We start from the raw sequence: 23,055 nt of genomic DNA on the forward strand, positions 1-23,055 counted from the left end.
GTGATGGAGGTTCATCTCCACACTTCTTACTGTTTCCCATGATACCCCAAAAGGGAGCCGAAATGAATCGGGGCCCAGAGTTTGAGGGCTTTGTGACTTTGCCCCTCAAGTTGTAAAGGGTTTAACCCTGAACCTAGCTGTGTTCATCATCTTCTAGTAGACTTAGGGACTCCAGTAGAGGGCCCTAATGCCTCACACAGCCCCCACTCTCAGATCTCCCCAGCCCTGTGCCTCAGGTGCTTTGAGTTGGACCAGGGTCCCCTCCTCCATAGGTTGGAGTCTGCTCACCCATCTAGTTCTGGACTTTGGCATTGAGTAAGGTGAAGGATAAAGGTCTGAGTAGCATAGTGAACTTGACCCTCCTTACAGCTCATGGCCCTGCTGTAAGGCAGGGCCCTGTCATGGCCCATGACACCTCTGCTTTAGGTGTCCAGTTCCCCACTGTCAGGAGGCCAGACCTCATCCAGAGATAGTGTTCTAAGGAAAAAGACAAGCCTTGTCCTTCCATCCAATTCCCACCACTACTCTTCCTCTCCTGCTGTTATTCAGGCAAAGAAAGGGATGCTGCTCCCCTTTCTTGGTGAGGTCTGGGTGAGCCAGGCAGGCCTTCCCTACTCTCACCACTTTCCTAAGCTTTAATGACAGAGGTCTTCCCAACTTGATGTTATGGAAAAGGCACAGGATTTAGGGATGTAATAAGTTTGAGAGCCCCAATACCAGTGTGAAATTATCCTTTGTGTTCAGCTACCTCCCTGCTGCCTCCCCTGGCAATCTTCTTTTTCAGCCCTTCTCTTGCTATTAAAATAAGCCAGCGCATCTGCCCTTATGAAACCGTTAAACTACTTCAATCAGACATTGCTCTATGAACCCCATAAGCTTTGAACACTACCCACATAAGCCTCAAAACCAGGTGATGCTTTCCCCCTTCTGGGTTCCTCAGAAGTCCTGCTTGGTGACCGAGGTTGCTGATAAGTTAGGAGCACTTGCCCAAGTGCATTATTTGTATACTAACAAATAGATAACTTCTAGAGCTACAGCCCTGCATAAGATAATGGTAGTGGAGAGGACTTTACCTGGATGGCAGGCCAGTGGGGGTCTTTTGACCTCTGACATCTTGGGGAGAGGATGGTCTAGTCCCTGTGACCCTCAGTAGTCAGTCTAGGATGCCAGGAAAGAGGGGAAGCTCTCTTGTGGCAGTTGCTTGAAACTTCTAGCTTTTGGGGGGATGGAGGAGGACATGGGGAGATGAAAGGGAGACTTAACCTGGAAGGTGAATGTTTAGCATCCAGCTCTTAAGACAAATGCAACCTTCTCTTCCCAGAACACAAATAGCTCCTCATTCATGGCTTGGCCTAGGATATACTTCAGGATAATCTGGGCAAGGGAGCTTCTGAAGTGAGCCTAGAGAAAGCTAGTGGAAAGCCTTGGATCGGGCCAGGTGGGATGGAGTCAGTGACAGGCAGGATAAGTGTGAGTGGGTGTGACTTTCTCGGACTAGAGGCATTAGGTCTGAAAGCTCTGGGAAGTCACCGCACTATCTCCACTTTCAGGTAATTAGATTGGTTAGAGCAGACAGCTAGCAGGTATTTATTCTGCACCTTCATGTCTGCAGACCTGTGCTAAGAGTGGAGTTAAACCATGGCACCGAGGGAGAGACGAGGAAGTCTGTTCCTAGGCTGCTCTGGAATTCTTTGGGATAACCACAGAGTACCATATGGGGTAGTGAGAGTGTAGAAGGGATACCCCCTTGCCACTGCTTCGAGCAGGGAATGGTGTCTTTGTGCAGGCAGTCATAATATTAAGAACAGTCTCTTTTCCAGCTCAGAAGGGTGTGGAGGTAGAAGGGTCAAAGTCCAATTCTCTCCTTTTTTTTTTTTTTTTTAAACCTGGGAACTGGAGGTTTAGAGAATCAAGCTGGCCACTGGGGAGTCTTGGGATCCAAGTGCCTTTTTCCCTCTGCAGGCTTTTCATTCAAATTAGGTTTCCTGGCCTTGATTACTGGGAAGAGTAAGGATGACCCTGAGTTCCTGAGCAAGGGAAGAAAGGGTTAGGTGTGAGGAAATCTAAGCATTGACTGATAAAGGGCGCAGTGCTGCTGAAAGGCCATGGTGGAGGTCTGGAAGTGAGGGACTTGGGCCAGAACTCTTCCCCATCAAGGCTTGAAGGTAAGTGTCTCCTTGTTTGTGTCACTGTGGCCATGAGCCACAGAAGAGAGTATCTGGGCTCTAGTTTAGCAGCAGATCTGACTTCCGAGCTGAATGTGGTGGAGAGGGCAGCACACAAGCCAGAACTCGGCTATCTGCCCAGAGCTGACAGCTCGGCCCATACCCGCTTCCTGCCTGAGCCTTCCTTCAAAACAGGTGCATGGAGAGCTGTCTCTGAGGAGGTCTGCACAGTTAGGCTCGGCCAGGCAGGAGGTTTGAGAATGAACTGGTCCACCCAGCACTCCCTCCCACATGTTGTCGAGAACTGTCCCAGAACAGAATTGAGTACAAGGCCTTCCAAGGGTTGGAGGGCTTAGCTTGGGGTTTTGAACTACAGGGATTTGGGTGCTAGCTTTTTTCCGAGTTCTGAATATAGGAATCCTGCCTTTAGGTAATAGGAGGTGGTGAATCTGTTTTTGCCTATGCCAGATCTTGTATCGATGGCACAATACATCCATGGCTAGAACAGCCAAAGGGGATAGTGGGGAGGGGGGAGGGTAGCGTGTCATTCCTGGTTATGAGCACATAATCAGATGCCAAAAGAAAACATCTAGTCAGCCTGGGTATGCATGCTCCTGAAAATATGGCATTCAGTTTTGAACCCAGATTTTATATGCTGACTCACTTAAGTTTTTATTTATTAGCAATCTGTTAAACATATTAAAACCATTTAAAAAGCAATGCCTTGCTTTCTATCTGGCACATAATAGTCACTCAACTTTGATGAAGGAATCAACATCATTGTCTTTGACCAAGCTGGGCATGGTGGGTGCCCCTGAAGCTTGGAAGCCAGGAGTATGTGGTGGTTTCTCCTACTTGCTGACACAGACACCTCTGAAGGTGGAAGCCACTCCAGGGGTGGCCCTCTGATTAACTTGTGCCTTGAGTTAGGTTGGGCCAGTCTCCCCTACCTTTCCCAAGGCCATGTCACCTTTCTCTGCCTGTCTAGGTGGCTCACTGGTAAAGAATCCACCTGCCAATGCAGGAGACGTAGGATATACAGGTTTGATTCCTGGGTCAGGAAGATCCCTTGGAATAGAAAATGGAAACCCACTCCAGTATTCTTGCCTGGAAAAGTCCATTGACAGAGGAGCCTGGTGGGCTGCAGTCCATCGGGTCACAAAGACATGACTCTAACACAACTGAGCGACTGAGCATGCACACACAGGCTCCTAACTTGACCTAAGGAGAAAACTCCCTCCCTGGTCCCTCCTGGGTCCAAGAAGGCTTGTGCTGCCCTCTGTGGGGGATACTGTTGCCTTAGTTTTGCCCTTTTCTGCTATTACCCTCTCACCCATTCCCATTCAGGTTACCAAACAAAGCCTCAGAGCTGGGCAAGAGAGTAACCTTCTATCTCTAGCACTGCATCAGCACGGTATTCAGTGTTACCCCTTTGCCCAGAAACTTTCAGTGGATTCTCACTACCAATCAAGTCTCTCCATACCAACTCTTACTTGTCTCTCCAGTTACCTCTGTCTACTCTCCTGGCTAAATCCCTTACTTTAGCCAAACTGGTCTGTTCATTTTCCCCAAATATCTGGCCCTCTGCCTTTATACCCTTTCTCACTTGTTTAAAAATACCACTTTCAAAAAAAAAAAAAAATCCCACTTATAGGATCTGCAAAGTTACCCGAGCTTCCCTGGTGGCTCAGATGGTAAAGAATCTGCCTGCAATGCAGAAAACCTGGGTTCATTCCCTGGGTTGGGAAGTTCCCCTGAAGAAGTAAATGGCAAGCCCTCCAGTTTTCTTTCCTGGAGAATCCCCATGGACAGCGGAGCTGGTGGGCCACAGTCCGTGGGGTCACAAAGAGTCAGACACGACTGAGTGACTAAGCGCAAAGTTACCCATGTCCTCTGTAATTACAGGAAATGTTTTTCAGGAATTCCCTGGTGGTCTAGTGGTTAGGACTCAGCACTGTTACTGCCAGGGCCCCAGGTTCGATCCCTGGTAGGGGAACTAAGATCCCATAAGTCATGCAGTGCGGCCGGAACAACAACACAAGGACGCTTTGCTTCTCAGTCTGGCTCCTTTAGCTCTGTTAGCCCAACTCCTTCAGCACTTCCCACACATCATCTTGGATGGCTGGATATCATGTTCATTCACTCAAAATTTTACAATTTATTTTTGTAACCCAAATAGTTCCTATTACAAAAGATTCAAATACCTCATAAATGTTCAGAGCAAAATGTAGTACTTGTTCCCTTCTGCTCCCTCTGTTCCCAGAGGTAACCACCCTCAGTTGTTGGGTGTGCATCCTCTCCTTTTCTAAATATATGTATCTATCCGTATTTGGGAAGGGGTTAAAATACAAAGGGGCTCCTATCACATGTATCAGTCTAGTTTTCTTTTTTTTCTTTTTTACCTTAAAGGTATATATGCTTGTCTTGGAGGTTTTCTGTATTAGTATAGTTAGGTTTTCCCTCTAATGGTGTCTCAGTATTGCATAGTGCATTTACTCAAAACATATTTGTCTAGAATCTGTTGTATGGAGGGTATTGTGCAGCTGGCACCTAAGGGACTCCAGATATGATCACAGCCTTGTCCTTGCCATCGGTGAGGTCACTCTTGAGAAGGGGTGGAAGGAGCAGGAATACACAACTAACTACAACACAAGGAGGAGTTCAATAAAGTCCCCAGGCGTTTGCCTGAAGTTCAGAAATCAGTCACTTCCAGCTAGGGGATTGGAACTTCACAGAGGAGATGATCTTTGAGCTTGGCTTAGAGGGAGCTTGACAGGTGAGGGAAGAGCATGAGCTGTGCGCAGAGATGAAAACAATGCAGGTTCATCCGATGCCAAGAGCATCATGATGCCAAAAGGATTTGATTCAATTTATATGTAAACATTTTTTGAGCATCTAATGTGTCAGGCACCCTACTAGGCAATGAGAATATAAAAATGGGAAAGTGAAGTTCCTGTTTTTAAGGCTTTTATTTTAATGGAATCAAAGCAAAATTTGGAAAGGCAGATTAAGACCAGATAATGAAACCTTTTAATTGGTATGTCAGGTTGTCTGAATTTAATTCACTGGGCAATGTGGAGCCATGCATGCTTTTTAGTGGGCAGGTAGGTAACATGACTGAAGCTGAACAGATAGCCACAGTGTATAGAATGGGCTAGAGGAGAAAGAGGCTGAGGGCTTAATTACTCTTTGTTGTTTTAACAAGATAGAGGTTAATTTCTACCTCAGTTAAAAGGTAACCTGGTGTAGGCTTGGAATGGTGGCGCTATAGTTATCACTGTCCTAGCATGTAGCTTACATCCTCATGCTCACCTCGTGGTCTAATATGGCTGCTAGAGTGTAGTTCATCTCATCTACATTCTAGGCAACAGGAAGAAGGAAGGGAAGGAGACTGAGGGAGGAGGTTAAGCACTATGACACATTTCTTAGCTAAATTAGCTCCTTTTAAGCAGCCTCCCTGAAAGTCCAGGACAATATTATGTCTTATTGACTGTATCAGACTTGAAGGGAGGCTTGGAAATAATGGTTTTGGATTTTTTTTTTTAATATAGTTTTTTTGTGTTTGATATTGTTTCCTTTTTGAAAAAATTTGAGGTAGAATTTGCATACAGTGCACACATACAGTCTGATAAGCATACACCCATGTAACCCACATCCCTATCAAGATATAGAGTGTTCCATCACCCCTCAGTTCAGTTCAGTTCAGTTGCTCAGTCGTGTCTGACTCTCTTCAACCCCATGAATCGCAGCATGCCAGGCCTCCCTGTCCATCACCAACTCCCGGAGTTCACTCAAACACATGTCCATCGAGTCGGTGATGCCATCCAGCCATCTCATCCTCTGTCGTCCCCTTTTCCTCCTGCCCCCAATCCCTCCCAGCATCAGTCTTTGCCATGAGTCAACTCTTCGCATGAGGTGGCCAAAGTACTGGAGTTTCAGCTTTAGCATCGTTCCTTCCAAAGAACACCCAGGACTGATCTCCTTTAGAATGGACTGGTTGGATCTCCTTGCAGTCCAAGGGACTTTCAAGAGTCTTCTCCAACACCACAGTTCAAAAGCATCAATTCTTCTGCACTCAGCTTACTTCACAGTCCAACTCTCACATCCACACATGACTACTGGAAAAACCATAGCCTTGACTAGATGAACCTTTGTTAGCAAAGTAATGTCTCTGCTTTTCAATATGCTATCTAGATTGGTCATAACTTTTCTTCCAAGGAGTAAGTGTCTTTTAATTTCATGGCTGCAGTCACCATCTTCAGTGATTTTGGAGCCCCCCAAAATAAAGTCTGACACTGTTTCCACTGTTTCGCCATCTATTCCCCATGAAGTGATGGGACCGGATGCCATGATCTTCGTCCTCTGAATATTGAGCTTTAAGCCAACCTTCCCACTCTCCTCTTTCACTTTCATCAAGAGGCTTTTTAGTTCCTCTTCACTTTCTGCCATAAGGGTGGTGTCATCTGCATATCTGAGGTTATTGATATTTCTCCCAGCAATCTTGATTCCAGCTTGTGCTTCTTCCAGCCCAGCGTTTCTCACGATGTACTCTGCATAAAAGGGGCTTTAAAGAAAAAAAAGATAACCCTAAAGAGGGACTTCCCTGGTGGTCCACTGGTTAAGAATCTGCCTGCCAATTCAGAGGACACGGGTTAGATCCTTGGTCCAGGAAGATTCCACATGCCTCGGGGCAACTAAGCCCATGCACCACAACTAGTGAGCCTGTGCTGTAGGGCTTGCAAGCTGCAGCTCCTGAAGCCCGAGCAGCCTAGAGCCTATGCCCCAAAATAAGAGAAACCACCGCAATGAAGGCTGCTCTCCACAACGAGAGAGTAGCCACTGCTCACTGCAACCAGAGAGAAAGCCCCAGCACAGCAAAGAAGACCTAGCACAGCCTAAACAACCCGAAAGAAAGAAAGAATGAAGGATTAATTAGGGTGGTAGCCATGGGAATGGAAAGAGAGCTGGAGAGGCTGTGGGGGGAGAATCCAGAGAAGACTGGTTGGATGTGGGGCAGGTAAGAGAAGAATCATAGAGAAGGCTGATAGAGCAAATAGAAACAGGACACTGGGTGCAAAATCCAGACTGTTTCAGGTGGGATGGAGGAGACAGAGCAATGAGTACGGTAGTGTGTGTGTTGATTTGAGGTACTGATCAGACATCCAGGTGGAGGGCTGCAGTACACAAGTTGTGTCTAAAGCTTGGGAGGGCAGTCAGAGCTCAGGGGCATCACGGACCGGAGAGATGTTAAGGAAGACAAGGCCTAAGAGGTGACCCCAAACAATGATGACTGTGAGTTCACTGATGGGCAGAATCCAGATACCTAAGGCCTAAGTGTGCAGTGAGGGCTTGAATCATGCAGAAGGGGATTGGTAGGGTCATCTGAAATGACAGAAAAATTCCTAAAAACAAGGCTTTGCACAAACAAAAGGGGTGTATGTAGCTGCCATTTTGACAGGTTTGTTGAAAAAGGAAATAAATGGTACTCTCAGAGGAAAAGACCAGGGATCCACCCGCTCCTTACAGTAAACAGCCCTGTGCTCTTTTCAACTACCATCCCTAAGGGTGGGGTGATGGGACAGCACCCTGCCTCCTTTTGGGTATATGACCTCCAGGAATGCAAGCTGAATGGCTGGATGTGGGAGAGGGCTGCCATCTTTGACAACTGCTGGGCTGAGGTGGGCCAGCCAGATCCTGGCAGGATAGGTGTGAGGAGACTTAAGAGGAAAGATCAGGGAGGAAGTGGACTAGACTCAGGTAGTCCTAGGGTTGAATCCTGCCTCTGTCACCACCTAGCTAGTTAAACTAGTTTAACCTAGTTAGTTAAGCTAGTTTAACTAGCTAGTTTAACTTGAGTAAGTTAAAGTTACTTAACCCGAACACCCAGTTCCTCATCTGTAAAACAAACAATTATGTCTACCTTTCAAGGTGGTTTTGAGGATTACAGACGAGTGTCTGGAACACCATAGGTAATCGTAAACGGATGCTACGATGTGACTCAGCCCCTCGCTGTGGGACCCAACGAACAGCTAACCGACAGGTCGGAGTCTCACCGTCGGGATCTCAGAGGGCCGGGAGAGCTCCCGTGGCCTCCTCCCTCCAGGAGGTGGGGACTAGGTGGAGGAAGGGCTGCGGGAGGAGGAGCTGGCGCGTCGCGACCCGCCCCGTCCCATCCAGTCTGGCCTGGGCGCCGAAGGAACTGCGGTCCCAGCCCTTGTCATCCAGCGGCTTGTCCTGCGTGCCCCGAGCCCTGCCCCGCACCCAGTTATGACTCTGCGCCCCTCACTTCTCCCGCTCCGACTGCTGCTGCTGCTGCTGCTCAGGGGGGCGGTGTGCCGGGCGGAGGCTGGGTCCGAAACCGAAAGTCCTGTCCGGACCCTCCAAGTGGAGACCCTGGTGAGGAGGAGAGAATCCCGGGCGGGCGCTATGGATGGAGGTCGGGCCCGGTTGCGGGGAAGGTCGGGGTCTAAAGGATCCTGGGAGCGGGGAGGAGGGAGTGCAGGCACCGAATTGGGGGTGCCGCGTCGAGGGCAGGAGCCTCCCTGACTCGCGTAGTGCGATCGTAGGTGGAGCCCCCCGAGCCGTGTGCTGAGCCTGCTGCCTTTGGAGACACGCTTCACATACACTACTCGGTGAGGGGCCTGGGGGGCCGCGGCGGGGCCCGGGGGGCGGCGCCCCGCTGAAACACGTCAGCTTTGGCATGGACACGTGGCAAGCGGTCCCGGAGTAACTCCGGCTCTGGGGTCCTCCGGCACGTGGCGGGGGGGAGGGGCGCGCCCGTTCCCTACCCTTTCCCCTTCCCTGCTCTTCCGCAGTGAAGTGAAGCGTGGAGGGATCTCCGAGAAGTGCCAGCCCTTTTGGGGCTTCCTGTTCCTTTCTGCCCGAAAGGGAACGTTAGACTGCAGCTGCTAGGGGTTGCGGCCCGAGGCCAGGTGTGTGCGCACCCTGCTGGGAGGGAGCGGTATAGGTGTGCGCTCTAGATGCTCTCCCTCCTACCCCCAGGGCAGCCTGGTAGATGGACGCATCTTTGACACGTCTCTGACCAGAGACCCTCTGGTTATAGAACTTGGCCAAAAGCAGGTGATACCAGGTATGTGAGCTGCACCTCCCATTCCATTTCTTCCCAACCTAAGCCCTTTCTTAGTCTCTTTAACCTCTCAGCTACCTTGGAAATGCCCGCCCCCCCAGGGTTCTCACCTCCCGAGCTTCGAATCCCACCTCTAGTACTCCTCTTGCCGCATACCACATTGGAAGCCAGAGATTCCAGAAGTGGGGAGCTCAGTTGAGGGTCATGGGGAGTGTTTGATCTTCCTCTCCCAGGATTTGGGGAATGTAGATAGCTTCCTATTCATTTGTGTCTTCTTCCTCAAGGTCTGGAGCAGAGCCTTCTAGACATGTGTGTGGGGTGAGTATCTGGGCAGGGGTGGGCTTGGGTGTACCCTTTCTGCATGGGTGGAGGCTGTCTCTGTTCCTAGAGGAGGCAAGAGAATGGGCTCTGGCTTCCTACTGGGTAGGCCCTGGTCTCAGCATGGGGGCTCTGGATGAAGCCTCAGGCTTTTTCTGGCTGGGGGTTCTGTCGGTGGAGTCGAGACGCCTTGGCCAGTCAACCTGTTTGGTGCTCAGGTGGGAAAGTTCGTGTTTTGAGTGTGAATATCCAGAGGTTTTTGTTGGTGGGACTTCAGATGGACTGAGGTGGTTGGCCCGCCTGGTTCTACCCCTGGCTATGACTCACATTCCTTTCCTTAGAGAGAAGCGAAGGGTAATCATTCCTTCTCACCTGGCCTATGGAAAACGGGGATTTCCACCATCTATTCCAGGTAATCTGACGAGGCGTCTCTCTGGCTGTTGAGATACCTAGTCCCTGGGACTTCCCTGGCGATCCAGAGGTTAAGACTCTGTGCTTCCAACTCAGAGAGCGTGGGTGTGAGCCCTGGTCAGGGAACTAAGATCCCACATGCCAGAGAGCAAAGCCAAAAAACAAACAGAAAAAAACAGTCCCTAGGAGCTACAAGGAGCTATGCATTTTGAAGCCTGAGGTCTAAACCCAGTTTGCTAAATGGTATAGGACTGGCTGATGCCTCCTTCTGCAGGGCCACCTTTTTCCTCCTCAGATCACCAACAGGGACTAGAGACATATAACCTTTTTATGCCACCAGGCTTGTCCTCTGGCAGCCGGCAACTTTCTAGGGAGGTGACCCTTGCTTGAGCCACCTGAGTCTGCTGCCGGTGCCACCTCTCTGAGAACTCTGGCCTTCTCTCCTGTGCTTTTCCTACAACTCCAGACTGTCATTTGTGCAGCTGGCATGGCTTCTCACCACATCTCCACAGTTCCTTTCAGCCTCCACCAGAGAAGAGCTGGTGAAAATGGTCACAGTCAAGTAATTCAAAACAAAATAAAAACATGTAAAAGCCAAGCCTGGGGGCCTCCCTGGGGTTCTAGTTAACATTTCCCCTTCCAGTGCTGGGGGTGTGAGTTCCATGTCTCTGGGCAAAACAAAACAAAACAAAACAGAAGCAATATTGTAACAAATTAAATAAAGACTTTAAAAATGGTCCACAACCAAAAAAAAAAAAAAAAATCTTAAAAAAAGCCAAGTCCTCACAGGTCACTGCTAATACCTATTTTTTAAGGCCTGAGCCTAAACAGATTTTCCAAGATGCAGATCTCTTGCTTTTGGTTATAAGAAATGTTCCATTAGCTAAAATGAGTTGTACTGGGATAAAAATTCTTATCCTAAGTTCTAGCTTAAAGGGAGACCCAGAGAGAGAGTCAGGGGACTAAAGAGAAATTCTTTCACCCAAAGCTCTGTTGCCTCCTCATCTCCAGTACTGCTTGTTTATATTTCTCCCTCATCTCACTCCTGTTCATTTCTCCATTCCGAACGTCTTAAACCACATCCTGCCTCTCTAGCCATGTTGAAACACCTGTTTTTTTTTTTTCTCCCCTTTTTTTAAAGAGTCATAGTGAGTGTGCTTATTGGTTGGTGACATTTTTAAAAGTCTAGTTTAAGTCCAGTTAATTTCAGCCTTGCAAAGATTCTATCCATGTGGCTGTTTAGAGATACAGTTAGTACAGAGGTGCTCTAACTTATAAATGGAGAACAGCCTGTACTTTTCATAAAGGTTCTCCTGTTGTGTCAAAGACCTGTCAGTGAAGACAAGCCACACTTGTATACTTGGGGTAAACATGACTATCACTCAATAGTCTCATAACCCTCCTCTGCCTCTCGCATTAAGAGAACTCAGCCCCACATTTAAATCTTGCCAACGTCACAGATGTTGCTGTGGTGTGGTTTGCCCTCCCTATTTGCATTCAGATCTGAGCCCTGGATATAGTCCACAGGGATTCTAACCCTCACCTCCTCTCTGCCTCCAGCGGATGCAGAGCTGCATTTTGACGTGGAACTGATTGCGCTGATCCGAGCCAACTACTGGCAGAAGCTGGTGAAGGGCATTTTCCCTCTGGTAGGCATGGCCATGGTGCCAGCCCTCCTGGGCCTTATTGGGTATCATCTATACAGAAAGGCCAGCAGTCCTAAAATCTCCAAAAAGAAGCTCAAGGAAGAGAAACGAAACAAGAGCAAAAAGAAATAATAAACAATTTTAAAAAAACTTTGCATTCTTCACCTGATACTTTCTGCGGCTGCCTTTTTAAGTGGGAATGAGATAAAGGGCTGAGGAAAAAGGCATTCTTAGTTGGGTTCTGCTTGGCAGGGGGTGGTTGGAGGCTTTGGATCAGTTCTCCTGGCCTCCTCTTCCTGTCCTAACTTACACCAAGGACCATAGGATCTCTGGGTCCTGAAAGCATGGGTTTTGGCTCCAGTGGTGTCCTGACACCGAGGAGCAATACCTCACTGAGAAGTAAGCGTCGGGGCAGTTGCCTGGCACTCTCTCTGCTCCCTGTGCCAAGTCGCTTCAGTCGTGGCCGACTCTTTGTGACCCCGTGGACTGTAGGCCCGTAAGCTCCTCTGTCCATGGGGATCCTCCAGGCAAGAATACTGGGGTGGGTTGCTGTACCCTCCTCCAGGGGATCTTCCCAACCCTGGGATCTAACCCGCGTCTCTTGCATTGGCAGGTGGGTTTATTTATTTATTTTTTTTTTTACCATTAGTGCCACCTGGGAAGCCCTTTCTACTCCCTAGTGCTGCTGTATTCCCAATATCCTCCAAGTAGACTGTTTTATCCAACATAGAAAAGATACAGAGAGTTCATAAACTCCATGGTGATTTTAAATAGCAAAGTCCTTGGGTTTCTCAAAACATTCTCTGGGAATTGAAAAGAGGTTTTCCCCTTGTATCACAGGGTGTGGGAGACCACATGGGCCGCTTCAATGATGCTGTAAGTGGCTGGAGGTTTTTTGTCACCTGGCTGGGCTGTGGGCGTGGGCAGGAGCTGGGGTAAGTTGCTGCGGTGATTGACGATGAAGAGTGGGTTGAGCTGGCTCAGCACTTCATCACTCACAGAGATGCCATCCAAGTATTGCCTGAGCATCTCCCGCAGCTTCTCATTGATTTCTAACAACTGAGCACGTCTGTGCCGAAGGCTCAGTTGCTCCAGTTTCACTTTGTTGTACCTTTTCCAGAAATTCTCCATCCCTTTGTAGTCCATTATCACCTGGGAGTGAGTTACAGGGAGAAGGTGTGTGGTAGGATCTGTTAGCAAGTGTAGCCCACTGCTCTGTCACCCCAGCCTCAGGTGGTGGCCTTGGGCCCGTGGAACCTTACCTTTCCAAGCTCTTCATTAAACTCCTCTAGGTCCATTGTCTCTATCTCTTCCTGCTCCTTGGGAGTCAACACCGATGAATAAAAAGGCAGCACTTTCTCTTCTTCTGTTTCAAATTTCCTACATATTTCAGCAAGTTTAAGAATCTTTTCACCCTGATGGAAGCAAGCAGAAACCTATCAGGAAAGGGATTGGGAAGGGGAAATAGTGGAGTTGGTTCCCCTACTTCAATCCAGGGAAGCCAAATGGGATACAAAAGTAATACATCCAACACAAAGGGCTTACAAGCACTATTCCAAATATTTTATATTCTTCTAAAACTCATTCACTATTAACTCATTAAATTGAAGAGGTGAGAGGTGAGGGACTTCCTGGTGGTCCAGTGGTTAAGGATCTGCCTTCCAATGCAGGGGACATGGGTTCCATCCCCGGTTGGGGAACTAAGATCCCACACACTGTGCAACAACCGAGCCCGAGTGCCTCAACTGGAGGGCCCGTGTCCTGCAGCCACTGAGCCTGCGCACCATAGCTAGAGAGAAGCTCATGCCACAGCTAAGACCCGATGCAGCCCAGAAATAAAATAAATATTAAATAAAGAAAGTAATATGTCAGAGGCAGGGGAACATGAACTAAAATAGGTATTCCAAGTGTGCACTCAAGTAGGAATCTGGGGGAAGCCCTCTGTTTTTCCAGCCCCTTTCACTCTGCAGGGAGCCAGGTTCCCTGGTTCTGTTCTGGCTACCCTCTCCCCTTTGTTACCTTGTTGACAATCTCCCTCAGGGCCTTGAGGGTAGCATTGCTTTCCAGGGTGAGTTTGACTAAGTTCTCCTGTGCTATTCCCCGGGCCTGAGTCCTCTGGGCCTTAAGTTTTCGCAGTTGTACCAGGACCAACTCCTTGTCTTCACGAATGTCCTGATTCTGTTCTTCACTCTCGCGGCTGTGCACCAGGATCTTTCCTTTTAAAATAATGATGGAATCCTAGAGGAACAGGGTAGATTAGAGGAAACACTTGACTACATGAGGGTCTTCAGTGAGCAGATAGGACTGTCTGGGGACTGAAATCAGAGCATACCATCTCTCCCCAAACAGTGATGAAGCCCAGGGGAAACGGGAAGAAGAACAGGGAATAATGGAGCAGTTAAAGCAGTGAGTCGCCCAGGTTAGCTGCACTAACCTGTAGTTTCTGTATTTTTTTCATCTGTGCTTCAATCTCTTTGGAGCTTTTCTCGTCCTTCACCTTGAGAGTCTCGAAGGCAATCTTTCGATCCTCTGTAGCATCAGTGTAATTCTTGAGTGCATCCTGGAACCTTCTCCACAGATCTTCTACTATGTTCTCCAGTTGCAGTCTTAGAAAGTGCTTCTCTTCTAAATTCTGGGAAGTGATCCCCAATAGCCAGTGCTTGGACTTAACCTATTAGTGCCCTTTCTCTGGCACCAACACCTCCCCCTCTTGAACTGTTTGTAGCACAGCATGGTGCAGAGGTTGCCAGTGAAAATGCCTACGAAGACCAGGCAGATGATACAATAAGTGCTATGGGCTCTGTGGGGCCGGTGGTGAACCCCAGAGGAACTGCCCCATTGGTGGTGGGGGTGAGGGCACAGCTGCTCAGCTCCATGGGAACGTCCCCATTTGAAAACGTGGCCCAATGTTACCAGATCTTTAAATTGTTTAGGGGAAGTTGCAGTTTTGGATTCTTTTGTGAAATCTCTCAATTTTTAAATGTAGAAAGCTTATGAAAATTAGTATGAAACATTATGGGACAAAATGAAAACAAAGCACTCTACCCTCCAAACCCAGGTCTGCAGGCTGGCTAAGTTGGCAGCTCTTGGGGCAAGTGGCAGGAGAACTGGACTCCCCCCTGGCTTGATCACAGATCAGCAGCCTGACTTTGGCAGGTCATTAAGGCCCATTTTGGACCTTAATTTCTTCTTCTACAGATCACAGAGGTGAAGTGAGAGGATCTCCTTGGTGTGTGTTAGCTTTAAAATGCATTTTCTTGGTATTTCAGGATGGTCTTTCCTCCTCACCAATTTTCACAAAATTACAAAAAGCCGCAGAGGTATACCTACAGTGGCAACAGGCATTTTATTGACTGTGTTGGGTAAAGGGATCTCTTCTAGCTCTGTTACCTTCAGAACTATTTTCTCCCTTTTTCCCACCCCCTGCCCATCTACTCTCCCTCCATACCTTGTTTTTCAGATCATCCCACATGCTCTGGAACTCCAGCTTGCTTTCATATTCAGAATCTATGTAGTTCTGCTCCATGGCCATGAAGACATCTTGTAGGTAGTGAATCTCTTTTTCATGTTGGTCAATAATTGTTTTCCTGTAGGAGATAAGATACTGTTCCTGCTCTGAGGCATAAAACATATGGGCCAATAATGACAATGCAAAGCAGTATGTAATAAAACTATATAAATGGTACAAACTCTTAGGTACTGAAGAAGAATAGAAGGAGCGCAGGTTCTGTCCTTTGCAGGGCCAGAAAAAATGAATAATATTAGTTTGATTTTTGAATAGGTAATATACTCATATGATAAAAAAATTTAAAAAGTACAAAATGTTGCAGTGAAAAGTCTCTTTCCCATCTGTATTGCTGATCCTGTTCCGGATGCCAATTTTCTTGCTGTTCACACTGTCCTCACTGTTCGCTGAACCCAGGAAAGGTAAGCCGAGAACTAAGAGGTTGAAAGAAGACCCAGACACTATAGGAACTGTAGCCAGGTTTATTCTCTCCAGGCTGGCATGGCAGCCATAACACAGCCTCTCTCCTGGCTGACGCTGCAGTCATAGATATAACACAACATAACTGTACACAACCCTTCTGGGCTTTTTCAGGTGATGCTCATTCAGGCATACCGCACAAAGGAGTCCGGAACCAAGCGAGTACCTCCTGACGCGCATGCGCAGTGCTACAAGTGCCCTCAGCAATCACATAATCATTGTTTACAGAACGTGGGGCAGAGGGCATGAGAGGGTGGGGTGAGAGGGCCTGAATGGTGCCATCTTGTTAATTTCCCCGCACTATCGCTGTCCTCCTGGTAGGTAGATGGGTAGGATTTTGATCGCTGAAAGTGGGTGGCTGCTTACAGGTAGTATTTTGACATAGGCTCTGGATACGCCCCTGGGCTCAACGCCCTCCCCCACCCCCATAGCTCTTCTTAGGCCCCCACACCTTTCAGTCTCAAACTCCTTGGTTAGGGCCTCCAGCTCCATGTTGTAATTTTCCTCGAGGAGGCTGAGCCGGCATCTCTGCAGGGCCAAGAGCTGGTCGATGCTGTGCAAGTGGCTGCGCAGGGCGTGGGCGTGCTGCTCCTCGGCTTCTGACAGGTCCTTTGCTAAAGACTGGGGAGGAAACAGAGTTACCACTTTGGCTGAATGGTAGCTGGGTGAGAAAATAAAAATGTATTCAGCTAGCTAGTTCCTATTTTCCCTAGTTCTTAAATGCCAATTCTTTGGCTCTGGGAGCTCGGGTTGTCCCGCTTTGGAATGTGAGAAGCCAGTGCCGGTGGAGCGGCCCTGTGAAAGCATTCATCCAGTCAACAGCCCCGCTGAGATCCCAGTGGACAGTCAGAAGCAACTGCCGGTCATCTTACACACGCAGCTCAGTCAAGCCCCCAGGTGACTGCCGTCCCAAGTGACATCTCACTGAAAACCATGTGAGAGGTGCCAGGCAAGAACCTCCCTGCTAAGCTAAGTCAACCTATAGAACCCTGAGAGAGAGTGAAATAAATTGTTGTTGTAAGTCGCTTATTTAAGGTGGTTTATGATGTAGCTATAATAGATAATGAGAAGACATCCACTGGCAAAAAAAAAAAAAAAGTGACAATGTGAACATCAATAAGGATAAGAATGGCAATGGATTAAAAAATATCAAATATGTTTGATTATGAGTTTATCAGGATACTTAAAAAAATCAATTCCCATTAGAGGATGCCAGACAATGAATTAAAAAAAAAACAACTGGTTTATAAAAGGGAAGAGAAAGAGTCAGGCATTTTTTATATAAATTATACCTCTGGGTAACTGCATGGTAAATTATAGTAAGTATCTCTTTATAGAAGTATTTGAACTAATAAATGAAAAAAGAATGATACTATTAGAAAATCAGCATAAAAAAAAGAAAACCAGCATTTTGCAACCCCCAATGAATTAATCAACAGCTACTGTAAAAGAACACAGCACCTGCAAGCTTCTAGTTGGAATTACCAAGACACAGGAAATACCGAGGACAAAGTAACATGTTAAATTACAATACAGAATACTATGCAGTTGTAAAACAAAATGAGAAGCATGGGCTAATGTGGAATAGTCCCCAGGATATATTATTAAAGGAAAAAGGCAAGAGGCAGAACACTATGTAATACTACTATCTGTGTAAAAAAAGCTTTATTCATGCAACTAAAATAATCAGGAGGGGCACTGGGTGGTTGAAAGGCACCAGTGGGAGGGAACTTTTCTGTACATAACTTTTTTATCTTTTGAATTTTGAATAATGTGGGTGAACTACTTATTCAAAAAAGCAAAACAAAATTAAAATGAATAAAGCAAAAAAGGCTTTACCAAATGTCCAGATGATCCACTCACTGTAAACTACCACATTATTCAGTATGGGGCTTCCCTGGTAGCTCAGACAATAAAGAATCTGCCTGTAATGTAGGACACCCAGGCGATCTCGGGGTGGGGAAGATCCCCTGGAGTAGAGAATGGCAACCCATCCCACTATTCTTGCCTAGAGAATACCATGGACAGAGGAGCCTGGCGGGCTACAGCCCCGTCAGGGAGTTGCAAAGAATTGCATGGGGTCTCAAAGAGTCAGACACGACTGAGCGACTTTAGTATGGAAAAGATCTTATGAAATAGGTGCTGATAATGGAAGACTATTCACTCACTCAGCTAAGGTGTACTAAATCTGCTCTGTACCAGCACCATGCTGGATGCTGAGGATTCAGAGATGAAAAGACATTTTCACTGTCTCCAAAGGAGTCTGAAGTCTTGCAGTAGAAAAGGTTATATAAACAGAAAATTACAAATAAATTCTGAGGGGGGGAAAAAAAACAGGTGCAGATTAAATTCCCATTTTATAAAATTTGAAAAAATGTTATAGCACAACATGGAAAATGCTATGAGGTTGATGATTCCCCAGTGATAAGGGGATATAAAAGACAGAGGGCACTGGGGAAGGCTTCATAGCAGAGATGTCATTTGTGTCACTCTTGGAGGAGTAAGAATTTGCCAGGAAAAATGAGGAGATAAGGAAAAGAGAATTCCAGATAGAGGGAACAGCATGTGCAAAGGCACAGGAAAGAAGGCTGGCTATATGAAAGGTTCAGGCAGAGGCCAGATCAGGAAAGGCTTTGCTGTCCCTTCTGTGGAGGAAGGGAGCCATTATTTATGGAGCCACTAAGGAGATTTACACAGTGGAATAACAGGAACAGATTTTTGTTTTAGAAAGATAATCCTGGTCGTTGTGTAGATAATCAAACATTGGAAGATTAGAAGTCATTGCAGTAGAGATAATACCCGGGTCTCAACTACAGCAGGATAGTAGGGAAGAGCAGGGTGTGACTTATTTAAGCAGAAGAGTTACATAAGACTTAGTACCAGAAGTCAGGGATGGAGGCCAAAGCTAGAATGATTCCCAGATTCCCGGGTTGGGTGATGGTGAATGGCACCAGCCACCCAAACAGAGAGTATGAGGAAGACTGGATTGTGGAGTACGGGAAAGGGGACTGGAGAGAGGAGGAACTCATGAGTTTAGTTGTAAGAACAGTGCAACAAACAGAAACAGATATTGAGGGATCCTAAATATAGGGACTTGAAATTCAAGAGAAAAAAATCCCTTACAGAAAAAGATGGTACGTACTCAACTCAAGAACCTCCCAAGGGCATAAAGTTAGCTGATTGAATTGGTTAGAGATCCAGAACCATTCCTACCGATAGAGATCTTCACAACCAGGGCCACTGAAGTTGAATCCAAGAGGCCACATGGAATTGGTTGCATAAAGTACTGGAGTGGGAATCAAGAAATCCATGCTGTAGTCACAGCTCTCTCACTGACTAGCTGTGTGACCTTGGGCAAACTGCTTCCTCTCTCTGGCACTAAGCCTTCTCACATTGAAATGAAAGTTTAGGAGTAAGTTCAAGTCATTGGGTGATGTCTACTCTGCCTTTCAACTCTAATACTGTATGGTACTGGTTTGAGGCAGCAGATGATCAAGGAGAAAGGCTCCTCTAACAGAAGGGGAGGGGTGACAGCTCAGTATTCTATTTTTCACTTCAGTGAAATGAACGATAGCCTAGCTGCATCACAGCATGTGTCTTGGGAGCGCTTTAACATGAATTAATTCACTAGGCCCATTCTATTAAGAGATCAGAGGCAGTCATAATCAAGTGTTTCTTTGGGAAGAGAGCTTGCCTTGATGACACTGTCCTTGCAGTCCACCACTCGTTCAAATGTTTGGCTGAGGATCTCAATGTCCTTATGAAGCTCTTTCGTCTTGACTTCCCGAAGGACCGTTCTCCACTGTGTGTTAATCTTATTAAGGTTGAGAGCACTGTTGTGCTCCTCCTTGGCCAGCTTGTCCTGTGGGAAGGAATAAATATACCCCCCACCCCACATATACACCGGAGGTCAAAGGACGAGACGGTTAGATAGCATCACTGATTCAATGGACAAATGAATCTGAGCAAACTCTGGGAGATAATAGAGGACAGAGGAGCCTGGAGTGCTACAGTCCATGGGGTTGCAAAGAGTCAGATATGACTTAGTCACTGAACAACAACAACCCCAGAGACCAGGGCTAAAAGCCCTGATACAGTACAACAAACAAGATCAAATTTAGTTTGTCAACTAACATCTTACCCTTTGTCTTTTCTGAGGCACCTGATGGCTAACATTCAGGAGTTCTTATTCTTGTTTTGGGAGGGTCTTAAGTAAGACAGGATCTTCCCAGTGGCATTTTAGGGAGGCTGAGCACCAAAGAATTGATGCTTTTGAACTGTGATGTTGGAGAAGACTCTTGAGAGTCCCTTGGACTGCAAGGAGATCCAACCAGTCCATTCTGAAGGAGATCAGCCCTGGGATTTCTTTGGAAGAAATGATGCTAAAGCTGAAACTCCAGTATTTTGGCCACCTCATGCGAAGAGTTGACTCATTGGAAAAGACTCTGATGCTGGGAGGGATTGGGGGCAGGAGAAGAGGATGACAGAGGATGAGATGGCTGGATGGCATCACCGACTCGATGGACATGAGTTTGGGTGAACTCCAGGAGTTGGTGATGGACAGGGAGGCCTGATGTGCTGCGATTCATGGGGTCGCGAAGAGTCAGACACGACTAAGCCGCTGAACTGAACTGATGGTGAGTTTCCTTCTGGATGGAGGCATCAGAGCAGGACATTGTTTTTAATGGCTCATCTCGAGGGAGAATATCAGACTTTCAGATAGCTCAGACAGATGATAGCACCTACTATCCCAGTGCTGGGGCTCAGTAGTGATTGTCCAGCTCTATACCATCTCCCTACCTCCATGCTTCACAGAGAACTGCTCCTTCCCCCATACAATATTGCCTGAAATCTAAGTCTATCTGGGTCTTAACATTTCCAGGGGCAGGGGAGGCTACCATGAAAATGAGGCTGCCACAAAGACAGGGTCAAGGTAACAGGACCAGGGCAGGGGTTGGGGGGTGGGTGTTGGGCAGAGAGTAATGCAAAAACCCATCACCTTCAAGAACTGGTTCAGGAGCCTCTCTTTCTTCTTGGCCATCTCCTCCTCTGCCAGCAACTTCTGCTGAAACAGAAGGAGCTGCTCCTCATCCGACAACGGCACCTTGGCTTTTTTCCCTTTCTTAGACATAGCTGAACCTGGGCGAGGGTCCTCCACCTGCCACGGGCAGCATTAAAAGGGCAGGAGGAAAACGTCCTTAGAAAAGAGCCTTCTGGGACTGCCCCTGAAGACCTTAGGTCTCAGATGTGTGTTAGATCTAAGACCTTAGATCTCAGACCTCAGGCTAGAGAAAACCTGGGAGAGCGGTGTGGCAGGATTCCCAAGCCAAAGGACGCATCTCCGTCTCCTAGCAACGGAGATCTCACTAAGATGGCGCTGTAATAGCTAAGAGCAGGCGCCCTGTCTTGGAGCGCCCTCTGCTCGCTGGAGGACCTCAGTCAGTTTCTGAGAGGGTCTTTTTTCCTCCTCAATGAATATTCAAAAATCTTTTGGGGGGGGATTATTTTTCACGTAATGGCCATATCTTAAAATACATGTAATAAATAACTTTTGAGAGATATGGAGAAACAGGAATCTTCACACATTGTTGGTGGCAAGGGTAAAATGGTAGAGCCATTTTGGTAAATTTACCTTGTGATCCAGTAATTTCACGTTTAGATATCAATCTAAGAGAAGTGAGAGTGTATCCATGTAACGACTGTCACAGGAATGCTCTTAGTGGCGTTAGTCATGATCAGTTCAGCTCAGTCTCTCAGTCGTGTCCGACTCTTTGCGACCCCATGAATCGCAGCCCGCCAAGCCTCCCTGTCCGTCACCAACTCCCGGAGTTCACCCAAACTCCTGCCCATCAAGTCGGTGATGCCATCCAGCCACCTCATCCTCTGTCACCCCCTTCTCCTGCCCCCAGTCCCTCGCAGCATCAGGGTCTTTTCCAGTGAGTCATCTCTTCATATGAGGTGGCCAAAGTATTGGAGTTTCAGCCTCAGCATCAGTCCTTACAATGAACACCCAGGACTGATCTCCTTTAGGATGGACTGGTTGGATCTCCTTGCAGTCCAAGGGACTCTCAAGAGTCTTCTCCAACACCACAGTTCAAAAGCATCAGTTCTTCGGTGCTCAGCTTTCTTCACAGTCCAACTCTCACATCCATACATGACCACTGGAAAAACCATAGCCTTGACTAGATGGACCTTTGTTGACAAAGTAATGTCTCTGCTTTTGAATATGCTATCTAGGTTGGTCATAACTTTCCTTCCAAGGAGTAAGTGTCTTTTAATTTCATGGCTGCAGTCACCGTCTGCAGTGATTTTAGAGCCCCCCAAAATAAAGTCTGACACTGTTTCCACTGTGTCGCCATCTATTTCCCATGAAGTGATGGGACCAGATGCTATGATCTTCGTTTCCTGAATGTTGAACTTTAAGCCAACTTTTTCACTCTCCTCTTTCACTTTCATCAAGAGGCTTTTTAGTTCCTCTTCACTTTCTGCCATAAGGGTGGTGTCATCTGCATATCTGAGGTTATTGATATTTCTCCCAGCAATCTTGATTCCAGCTTGTGCTTCTTCCAGCCCAGCGTTTCTCATGATGTACAAGCCGGGTGACAATATACAGCCTTGATGGACTCCTTTTCCTATTTGGAACCAGTCTGTTGTTCCATGTCCAGTTCATAATAGCCCAATTGAAAACAACCTAAATTCCAAAAACAAGTGAATGATGGACAAAACATGCTCTCTCCATACAGTGAAATACTATTCAACAATAAAAAGAGGAACAGACTATGCATACATGCTACAATGTGGATAAACCAGAAAAACATACTCAAAGAAGCTAGATAAAAGAGGTCACATAAATTTCCACTTATGTAAACTATCCAGAAAAGGAAAAGCTATGAAGATGGAAAGTAGACTACAAATTACTAGGGGCAGGGGCTGAGGGAGATTAACATTAAATGCACATGAGAGATCATATTGGGTTGATCAAAGTGTTCTAAAACTGATTTATGCTGGAGAATAAATGAATGAATCTGGGATAAAAGCATCATTGGGTTACATGCTTGAAAAGGGTGAATTATGATATGCAAAATGTGCCTCAATAGAGTTGTTTTAAATAGAAGATATAATACCTGGATTGGAGTTCTTCAGAGAAACAGAGCCAATATTTCAAGTATATAATAGATAATATTTAAAATATAAATATTTAAGATATAGAAATATATCTTCATCCATTTGATGTTTCAGTCTGAGTCTAGAGGCCAGAAAGACCAATGTCTCAACCAAGCAGTCAGGCAGATGAGTTCCCTCTTACTCAGCCCTTTTTTTCTATTCAGACCTTCAACTGATTGGATAAGACTCACCCACCTAAGGGAGAGCAACCTGCTTTACTCAGTCTGCTGATTCAAGTGTTAATCTCATGAAGAAATACCTTCACAGACTTACTCAGAA

The 23,055-nt window shown here is 46.8% G+C and overlaps 2 protein-coding genes across 2 annotated transcripts; one reads left to right on the plus strand and one right to left on the minus strand.

Annotated features, from left to right (window-relative positions):
* Nucleotides 1-6,712: 6,712 nt before the first annotated feature.
* FKBP11 (FKBP prolyl isomerase 11) lies at nucleotides 6,713-13,472 on the plus strand. The gene is made up of 6 exons (XM_069580861.1): nucleotides 6,713-8,561; nucleotides 8,732-8,797; nucleotides 9,168-9,255; nucleotides 9,537-9,570; nucleotides 9,912-9,982; nucleotides 11,542-13,472. Exons 1-6 carry the CDS (start codon nucleotides 8,433-8,435, stop codon nucleotides 11,757-11,759), a joined length of 606 nt encoding a protein of 201 aa, XP_069436962.1. The 5' UTR covers nucleotides 6,713-8,432; the 3' UTR covers nucleotides 11,760-13,472.
* On the minus strand, nucleotides 12,373-20,977 carry CCDC65 (coiled-coil domain containing 65). Its single transcript, XM_069580860.1, has 8 exons — nucleotides 20,612-20,977; nucleotides 19,307-19,474; nucleotides 16,064-16,233; nucleotides 15,076-15,214; nucleotides 14,062-14,259; nucleotides 13,647-13,865; nucleotides 12,890-13,042; nucleotides 12,373-12,779 (listed from the first exon to the last, which is right to left on the minus strand). Exons 1-8 carry the CDS (start codon nucleotides 20,741-20,743, stop codon nucleotides 12,462-12,464), a joined length of 1,497 nt encoding a protein of 498 aa, XP_069436961.1. The 5' UTR covers nucleotides 20,744-20,977; the 3' UTR covers nucleotides 12,373-12,461.
* Nucleotides 20,978-23,055: the final 2,078 nt, after the last annotated feature.

Source organism: Ovis canadensis, chromosome 3, assembly GCF_042477335.2.
Source record: "Ovis canadensis isolate MfBH-ARS-UI-01 breed Bighorn chromosome 3, ARS-UI_OviCan_v2, whole genome shotgun sequence".
In the NCBI taxonomy this organism is placed as follows: domain Eukaryota; kingdom Metazoa; phylum Chordata; class Mammalia; order Artiodactyla; family Bovidae; genus Ovis; species Ovis canadensis.

Bases quoted from the DNA above. Each gene is read 5' to 3' on its own strand.
- FKBP11 (XM_069580861.1), top strand. From the start codon at position 8,433: ATGACTCTGCGCCCCTCACTTCTCCCGCTCCGACTGCTGCTGCTGCTG. The intron at 8,562-8,731 runs GTGAGGAGGAGA...GTGCGATCGTAG, and splicing joins CCCTCCAAGTGGAGACCCTG to GTGGAGCCCCCCGAGCCGTG. The intron at 9,571-9,911 runs GTGAGTATCTGG...TCCTTTCCTTAG, and splicing joins CTTCTAGACATGTGTGTGGG to AGAGAAGCGAAGGGTAATCA.
- CCDC65 (XM_069580860.1), bottom strand. From the start codon at position 20,743: ATGTCTAAGAAAGGGAAAAAAGCCAAGGTGCCGTTGTCGGATGAGGAG. The intron at 15,215-16,063 runs GTGTGGGGGCCT...TATCTCCTACAG, and splicing joins AAGGAGTTTGAGACTGAAAG to GAAAACAATTATTGACCAAC. The intron at 13,043-13,646 runs GTAACAAAGGGG...TGCTTCCATCAG, and splicing joins TGAGGGAGATTGTCAACAAG to GGTGAAAAGATTCTTAAACT.